The sequence below is a fragment of the Epinephelus moara genome, chromosome 5 (genome assembly GCF_006386435.1).
Source record: "Epinephelus moara isolate mb chromosome 5, YSFRI_EMoa_1.0, whole genome shotgun sequence".
Classification (NCBI taxonomy): Eukaryota; Metazoa; Chordata; class Actinopteri; order Perciformes; family Serranidae; genus Epinephelus; species Epinephelus moara.
In genome coordinates, this window is record NC_065510.1 from 37,014,172 (window position 1) to 37,023,960 (window position 9,789).

The window sequence follows — 9,789 nt, forward strand, 5'->3', positions numbered from 1 at the left end:
AGCGACGTTTTGGCGCCACTTGCAGGTAGAAAGCTGAACCACAGGTGTGCCACCAGCCATGGGCAAGACTTAATAGCTTCAATGTGGTATTAAAGGTAATGAAAATTATTTTGTTGATATTAGCATGAGGCCCATTATACTTTGTTATTTTAAATATGGGTTCTACAGTGTTGAATAATGAAAAACTCTGAGTGTGAAGCTGTACTCACCATTAAGAAGAACCGGAAGTCCTAGAATTAATGTTAATTAATGAAGGGCCATAATCATGAGTCCAAGTTGCGCTTCTTCAACCTTTACTAAAGTTTCACTATTTCTAATTATTTGGATTTTCATATTATAGTTATTCAGCTGATATTTAGAATTATATTGCCTATTGTTATAATTTTCTGTCAGTTTTTGTTTGAATATGAAGGCCTGAATGCATTTTGTTTTGTCAACCACCACTACATCACTGCCTGAAGGTGAAGGTTTGTCAATATATTGATACTAATATATATTGGGAAAAGCCTATAAAATATACAGTAAATATATTTGTAGTGTTATAGAATGTAAAGTCCCGTCAGGATGTTAAAAGCCTGAATCCACCCCCCTCAGCTGTATGGTAAGGGAACAAACAAAGAAAACAAAGTCATAAGCTACTATTGACAGATAAGCTCCTCTAGGAGTAATCAAAAATATCACACAAAGGGAATTACTAAACTGATAACACATTTGATGATTCTATCTTTCAGGCTAAAGGTGGTAAAAAGCAGGATGTGTAGTTGTTTATTTGTTCTCCATTTGACATTTTTACAATAGCACACAGAATAGAATACTCTCAGGGATAAGTAATCAAAAGATCACAAAAGTAGATTATACAGTTAACAAATACCAAGCTGCTTGAAACTTGCCTTTGCCATGGAGATACATTCAGCAGAGTATTAATGAAAGAGATATTTCAATAAGCCCTTAGTGTAACAGAGACCACAAACCACACAAACACTCACTTCACACCTCCTACAACACAAGTTATATACAGTAAACCTGTACAGCTGTCTAACATACACACACCTTAAGTGACACACATACAATCATTGTGTCATTCCATTATGCATCCAGAGGCACGGGACACATGGACAGACATACCAAATTGAATGCATAGAAGCATATCTGTGTCAGAACAACACAGTCTCCTCTGTTAGAGTAAAAGGAGGTGGGCTTGATGTAGGTCCAGTCATAGTTCCGCAGGTTCAGTGGCCTCTGACAGTACTGGTCACTGAGGGCAACCAGGGCACGTGCGAACGAGTATTTGGCTGAGCAGCTGACGGCCGTCACTGTACGCACCTTGTCAAAGTGCAGCTCGAAACAGGGGTCATCCTGGAGCCACAGACACAGAATGACATAGCATTACGTACACACAAAAAAGAACACAATGTTCACTATTAAAATTAATTCTAAATCTGATCGTATTCATTGAGGAGATGCCGGATATATGAAAACAAATCGCTTCTGGGAGATTAAACCATATTTATGAAATCATGTTGATAAAAACATGAATTCATTTCTCCAGCACACTAGATGTTACAAGTAAACCGCTGCTCCAAAGTGTGCTTCAAAGTAGCACAAAAATAGTTATATATGTTCAGATAAAATCCCTTGTTTCAAAGCATAGTTTTAAAAACAGTAAAGGTTTAAGTTAAGATTTAGATTTATTAAGATTTAGGTTATAAGAAAACATTATATTTCAATAATTATATTCAATGTAGCAATCATCCTCTCCAGAGAAAATTACAGTACTAATGTAGGGGTAGGCGATAGAGAAAATCAAATATCACAACATTTTTGACCAAATATCTCGATATTGATACAGTGATGATATTGTAGGGTGGATTCCTAGTACTTTCACAAAAATATTTACACAATGAGATTTTTGGTAGATAATCATCAGTAATGTGGATATAGTGACTTAATGAGTAAAGGCAAATAATAGAATAAAAAACTGCTTAGTAAGTTCAGAAAATTACACCACTTTACTGTAATCCAGCTTTTATGCTATATGAGGATATCCCAAATCTAAGATGATATCTGGTCTCATATTATGATATCGATTAATATCAACATATTACCCAGCCCAAGAGTAATGCAATAACAAGCAATAGAAATGTGAAAACATTTGTTTATTACCACATCAGGGTCCCGTCCATCAACAAGAGTCAGGTCTTTCAGGGACCAGACTTCCGTCCTCCTGTAGCACTCCTGTATGCTGGAGCGTTTGGTGTGGGACCTCTTGGATCCGGACTTTAGGGACGTCTGAGATATCTGACATCGCACTATACATAACTGCACCACTTTGTTTTTTGCAACTGCAGATAAAGGAAAATAATATTTTTATACAAATAAATTGGCACACTGCATCACCAGACATTTCATCAGCAATAAAAGTGAGACAGTCACTGTTATCAGGCCTCATAGACGTTAGGGACACGTTCAGCACATCTCCCTACAGTTTCTCTAAAACTAGGATTATTTTCTGTAAAAGAAAATTCCAATGAGCATATTTTACCCCTAAAAACTGCTTTCAAGTAACTACCTGATCAACGAGAAAGCTGTTTACCTGAGACGCAGAGAAAATGTCTTCCGTGCGTCGGCTCTTCAATCTCAATAAACTCCACCAGTCTCTGTTTTGCAGGTCGGAATAAAACTCTCTGCATCTCCTCCCTCAGAAGAGACGACATCACTGGAGTGGGGAAGAGAAGAACCGAGATCAGATGATGGGAGGAAAAAAGCTTTTTTAAAAAACAGAAGCGTCAAGCCAGAAAGATGAGAGAGTGAGAAGAGATGATAAAATCCAAGAGAGAGACCACAACAGTGGAACCTGGCAGTGGTGGGGAGGGAGGTGGTGATGTTTCCTGTGGTCAGAAAAGTATGTGGCTGTGTGTGAAATGAGCTCTCACTATACCACACACACTTCACTTTGAGGCCAGTCAATTTCGATGATCTATGTTAATCTTTCATTTAAGTACTGACTCGCTCAGGAGGGAATTAGTAGAGAGGGAACAATTAAAGTCCAATCTCTTCATCATTTCACCCTTTTATTGCTTCAATTAAGATCCATTACGACGAGGATCCTGACATTGACCCAGGTTTCCTGCAAGTATGGATTTCACTCATGGATTTGTATTTACTGAAGTGTGTCTCACCCAAAACATTGACACATACTTCACCTTGGCTGTATGGGGTTATATGTTTCCTCACAACACACATATAGACTGTGTCTTTCTTTCTTTCCGTGGTCTTTCTGTCTCCACTCACTCGCATATTGATGTTGATATATAACGTGGCAAAGTGCCCAAATGTTCGTCTGTGATTAAACGGTTGTTGTGTGGGAAAAGGATGTCCCACAGCACTCTGCACGGTTTCCATTACCCTGTAGTAATTCAATCTCTGAGGCCAGGTACAAGCAGGGTGAAGCACTTAAATGGAGGAATTTTACAAGCACATAGAGGATGCTCCACTTCTTTAGGGACCGTGGCTCCACGAGACAATTAGCTCGATGTACTGATAAACAGACCATAATATCACAGTTCCAGTTTGCGAGGGGCGGGTCAAAGCGGCGTGGGAGGACTTTTCCATAAACAAACCACCCCAGAATGAACCGGGCCAATGCTCTGATTTGATTTGTTAGCAGGAAAGAGTGTGGCTCCATTGGATTTGTCACATTTTGTGAAAACAAAGATGGGTCGTTCCACAGCTAAGTGCTTTATTGTTGTTGTTGTTGTTGATGATGGTTTTTTTGTGGGTGTTCACTTGAAAGGCTTTTTGCCTCTGAGATGGAAAGATGAGTGGATGGGCAGGAAGTAGGAAGGAAAGGAAAATATACAAGTGTTGAATCTCATGAATAACACATGAGGTTTATTGTACTTACTTATCATAACCCCAGTATGTCTGTTCATGTGCATTGAAAGGATTCTTAGTAGTACAATGACGGGAGAGAAAACCAAGGTTGACACAAGGGAGTAGTTTTTCTAATATATAGTGGAATGCACAAGCATAAAGGCTGCAATGATTTTCCATTTGTATTTAATGGAAACACTACATCAGTGTGTCTGCATCTGTATTTGTAAGACAATATGTCTGTCACGAAGCATTTCCATTATCCCTGACTTTACTGAGACATGCAGGTGAGTAGCAATGAAAGCCAACAATATATAAATGTATACCAGCTATAGTAGTGTTATGTATGGCTATATGGGAGGAGTTTGGAAAGAGAGGGATGCATGATTAAAGAGGATTAAGAGGAGGTGTATAAGGTATACGAGTAAAGTCAGAGGACCTGGCAGCTAGGATGAGGAGACGATATGGAAGGCCAGATGAAGTGCATGGAGTGGGGAAAGAAGGAAAGGAGGAAGAAGCTGCTGAAAAAGAAAGTATAGAAGAAAACCAAGAAGTTTTAAAGAAGTATCAAGGGACAGAAAAGGATGGAAGACATTAAGGATGCAGAGGAATAAGACAATATACGTTTGGGAAAAAGCAGGGGAAGAAAACAACTGCGGATCTATGGAAAAGAGAAGGTGAATGTGAGAGAAGACCAGGATGTGGAGAATAATTAAGCGAATAACAGAGATTATGCAGGGAAGGGTGCTGAGCGAAGGAAAGGTGGGAAAATAATAGATAGGAAAAGGGGGAGAATCCTTGAGAGGCAGATAACGACTAATCCCAACAAACCTGAAGAGAACTGAAAATGATGACAGAGTAAAAGAGGAGCAGTGAGGGGGCAAGCTGAGTTCACAGAGAGGAAGGAGACTGAAGGAAAAAAAAAGAGAAAGAGAAATTCTGAAAAGGTGCAGAGGTATAATGAGTCCATGCGGGAGGAAAGAATTAATGAGGTTGGCACTGTTATACATTAAGGCAGCTGGAATAGAGCTAATGAAAACACTTGTGTCTAATGAACAAGCCCACGCCTGGAAATTAAAAAAGAAAAAAAAGTGTGAGAACAGGAACATTGTTTTCATTTAACATAAAGATCCTGGATTTGACAGTTTTACATTGTTTGTGGTAATACTGTAGTATTGTGAGCTTTAAGTGTCTGTACTGATTAAAAGAAAAGATTGATTAAATTTTGCTTTGTATAATTGCTGCAGAGCCTGTTGTCAGTTCATAGCTGTTTTGCATTTGAAAAGCTGTGTTTTAGCATTTTTGGTCTGTGCCATAAATTATGCTGATGTTGTGATGTATTATATAACTAATGTATCTGTGTCTGTGAAGACACGGTTAGGGTGAAGTCAGGTAAATGGGACATCAGGTTATGTGGGACAAGTAGGGGTTTACATCCTGGGCTCTTTAAATATAAGCAGCCAGTCACCAAACATGTTTCTGCATTTTTACTATGTGCTTGACATAAAACAGTAATTTTGATTGGTCTGAGATAACAAAGATGGACAGGGCAAAGACACAAAAAAAATCACTTGTCCCAGAATTCGCAAAGTAAACCATGTGGCATGTTTATTTCCTCCTTTTGGAAATAAGAGCTCAAACAAAGAGGGTACAACAACAAATATGGTTGTAGCTGATTACATTTTATTAACTGTTTGACTCATTACCAAAACACTTTTACAATACACTTTACTTTTTTAAGGAAAGGGTTTTGAGTTTTGAGTACTTCATGCATTCAGGTAAAATGAGACAAAAAATTAAGCTAAAATGTGACATTTTTTTGAAGTGAAACCAGGTGCCACAAAATCACGACTTATGCTACTGTGTGCCACCCTGTCATATTGCAGACCTTTTTACTATTTTTGTCATTTAAAAATATTAAGGATGGAGCAGTGACTCCATGTTATCTACAGTAGTCCAGAATTAGCCATCCCTGTTACATGCAAACTTGCGCATGTCCATTGTAGACAATATGGAACCAAGAAAACAGGCGGCAAAAGAACACAGAAAGCATGGCACAAAAGTTCAACGATCTCACTTAATGAATAGTTAAATTAATGATTGAATGAATTAATGACTGAAATGATAAATACATTTAACCATTTATAAAAAACAAGCACAAGTGCCCCATTTTGCCTGAACATGTCATTTAAGTGAGGTAGAGGTCCTTCATGTGTTTGAAAGTCCAAAGTTTCTGAAGAATTCTAAATAAGCAAATATATTCAAATATTTGAAATTGCCCATGTTGGTGTTGGAGCTGAGGGTGGGTGGTGGTGGTGGTGCAATGGTTGTAGACAAGGGGCCCAATTTGGAAAACAATGTCCTCTTGTCTATAATTCCTAATGGCCTGCCTGTGTCCTGTATTTCTCTGTTAAAACAGAGTAGGTAGTTTAGCAATGACTAATGGTTAATACAAGCAAAACCCGTGATCAAATTCCAGCAGCCGTTTTTCAGGACATGACACAAAATGAGTCACGCAGGCAGCCAGGCCTATAAAAAAAAGTATGCACCATCATCATGTTTCAATCTGCAAGAAACATTTAACCTAGTTTTGGAGCAAAGATGGTTGTGAAAAGCCCAGAACAATATATTTTTCTCTTGATGTATTAAATATGAGCAAAGGACTCCAAATGCACTTCCCCTCTCCTTTCACCCTAAAGCTAAAATAATTAATAACAACCTCTTTCTAGCTTCACTACTGTTCCTCATCATGTAACACGAGACCACTTCTCCCGCTGTATTCCCAAACTCCTGACAATACTGCATGTCTTCAGTTTGATCCGAACAGCTCCCTGCCATGCCAGTGCACTTCTCTGGGTGCCTCTGTGCCCAGTCAGGGGCAACAGTGAGGTGGCAGTAATAAGAGTGTATAGGTGGCAGAGAATGATTACATGTTGCATACAATGTGTTAACATCCATGTAAACACACACAAACACAGGGGCTGCAGGACTTGATTTACACACACACTTTGCTGGACTAAAATAAACGTTCCAAAGGTTGCTTCTTTTGTTAGACCTGATAATGGCCTCATAGTATTTCAAGTGCTGCACTGATATAGGAGGATGACATAGCCAAAGACCCTGTACTAATGTAGCAGCACTGTCACAGGGACACTTTTGGCAACAACAAAGCTGTAATTTTGATTTTAGTTTTAAAATCAGGATTTAAGAAGAAACAGCACACTTGCAGTTATCTGTATTTTTTAACTCTTGAATGATTTAACTTAAGTTATGAGGTACTTATTAAAAAAAAGGATGAACTGTGGGTTTTGATATTTTTATATTAGGGACTGTTCTTTACTTACAAGAGGAGTTGTGTGGCTTGGATGTTAATTTTATTTTTTTTCTAAACTTTATCTTGACTCTCCCAGAAGCTACAAATATTTTTCCTTGAGTGTCCCTGAGTGACTGGGGGGAAATGCATGACCCCTTCTTCACCATAATGCGGAATTTATACTTCTGTGTTGAATCGATGCTCTAGCCTGACATGCACCTCCCAAGAAATGTAACAACCTGTCTATTTTTGTAAGCTGAAACCATTTCCCTTGGTGGAAATGAAGCTTTTATTTAATTTAAATTTCACAGATAAGAAACAATAAATTGTGAAGACAATAAAGCCTCCACAAAAACAGCATTTTAAGTCCTGTGTGTGATTTAACCTTCAGGGATTTATACTTAGGGATTTATCCTGGCTTCATATGAGCAGAGGAAATCTCTGGCTAATTTATACAATGTAAAATGCCATAGGTTAGTGCTAATAATGTTAGCATGTTATATTTGTCTGGAAAACGCGTTTAGTATATGACAGTTGTTTGTCTGTGAATCTTGTGAGTTGTAATGGAGCCAAATTATATACCGTTACTTTTGTTAAATGTTGTTGTTGTCTCTGGTTTTATATGAGAATAAGAAAAGATTGCTAGACGTTAGGCTAATTTATACAATGTAAAAAGCCTTAGGCTTGTGCTAATGACATTAGCATGTTGTTTGTGGGGGAAATGTGTCCAGATAGAACAGAAGTGTTTGTCTGCGAATACTGCAAGTTAGAATGAAGCCAATTTTTGTCCTTGTTTGAAATTGTCTCTATTAAGCCATGTTTAAAGTGTGCATTCGGTGTGTTTTGAATCAACTAGGCTACACTTTGCAGCACTTCACAGAAACCTCCGCCGCAGACTAGTGTTTTGGAGGTGTAACTGCAGAGTGACACACCACTGCACAGGTATAAATGCTCACAACTGTTACATCGGCCCCTGGAACGACGTCACAGTAGCCGTCTTCCTCCCCCTCCCTTCTCTCTCTCTATGTGTGTGTGTGTGTGTGTGTGTATGTGTGTGTGTCTGCAGGTATGCCAGAGTCAGGGTGGAGCCACCAGGTGCACCTCATTGCCATAATCAAGACCTCTTCTTATACTCAGCTCTGCCATCTCCACCCTGCCAGATCGTAATCTCTACATAGTTAGTGTTACGCTCAAGCCTTGAAATTGTGCTCTGTTTTTTGAAAGTTTTTTACGTGACTAATTTTTGCTCGTGTATCTTCAGTCTTACCGCTCCTGACTCCGGCCCTGCCTCCTCATCCCCACTGGAATTACCCAAACCGCTCAGCCATCATTATACCTCTTTGTCCCCGACCACGCTCTCCCTCAACTCCTCTGGATCCGCTCCCCAACCTGCTTCCCTACATCCAACCCCCGTATCCCTGTCTCTACAATAAATACAATTAACTGATTACTGACTCCCGCTCGTGTCTGCATTTGGGTTCACTTGCTATTGCCCTTAACAACAACAGCGTAGGCGATGCGCGTAGGCTACGCCATAGGATTTGCCACACAACTCTAAATACCACTTAAGTAGGCCCTACACATATGTTTTTTCATTCATACCTAATATAGGTATTGGAGCCAATGCAATAAACAAACAGCATGGAGAGAAGAGTTAATACCAAAACAAACAGCAATGATAATTTCAGTTTTTACAGTTTCTGTCTATGATAAATGGTGGGATTTGAGCCATTTTAAAGAAAACATGGCATTCAAACTCGCTGGTGGTTTTTAAAGTTGAAATGGTATTTAAAATAAATAAAATACAAGCATTTAAAGTTGTATGTCCCTCCCACAAGCCAAAATAAAAAACACAAGTCCCTCCCCAGTGCTTAAAAAATTATTTGACTTACCTCCCCTGTTTTGTACCACCTCCCTCCCCCCCATAAATAACGAACAGTCCCTTAACAGTGCTGTAATCCTGACAGGAGAGCTTTATTTCCACAACAGTAACTGTATATCTTTGATTTGTTGATTACATCCTATTCTCTCATCCATTAAAACAATAAATTAATACATTAATACAGCATAAATAGCCATCAGTGAGACCATGACATAACCAAACTCCTCTGTCATCTCTTTTATCTAATGTTACCTTGTTTATGAATGCTGTATTTACCCAGAAAGGGGTGGTAAACTTTGATATAGGCAATAATGCTCTTACTTCTGTGTATCATGTCATGTTATGCCAATAAAAGCATGTCAATAAAAATGTCATGGTGGTTTGAAGATAATGTAAAATAAACGTGAAATCTCACATTATGCCTCATAAAAAGGTCAAAATGCACCATGATATGACTTTGGGGGAACCTCGACACAGTATAGGCACAACGTCACGGTCTGTAGAGCTTCTGATTGGATGTCGATTAAAGGGGAAACCCCTTGCCATCAGGCAGGGCCATCCCTACCCTGCGCTGCACCCTCCTGGCGACCGTCCAATGTCACATTCACAGTCCATTCAATCTAACGTGAACTGTGTGTTCGCGCGAATAATATGGTGGTGTTGATCATGCATACTCATATAATTGTGTGTGTTTATTTAAATAAGGTGGCATTTAACATTT

At 38.9% G+C, this 9,789-nt stretch overlaps 1 protein-coding gene across 1 annotated transcript; it reads right to left on the minus strand.

The window, feature by feature from the left end:
• Positions 1-820: 820 nt before the first annotated feature.
• On the minus strand, positions 821-2,716 carry exoc1l (exocyst complex component 1 like). The gene is made up of 3 exons (XM_050045022.1): positions 2,594-2,716; positions 2,164-2,342; positions 821-1,356 (listed from the first exon to the last, which is right to left on the minus strand). The coding sequence occupies exons 1-3, from the start codon at positions 2,712-2,714 to the stop codon at positions 1,087-1,089; spliced, it is 570 nt and encodes a 189-aa protein (XP_049900979.1). The 5' UTR covers positions 2,715-2,716; the 3' UTR covers positions 821-1,086.
• Positions 2,717-9,789: the final 7,073 nt, after the last annotated feature.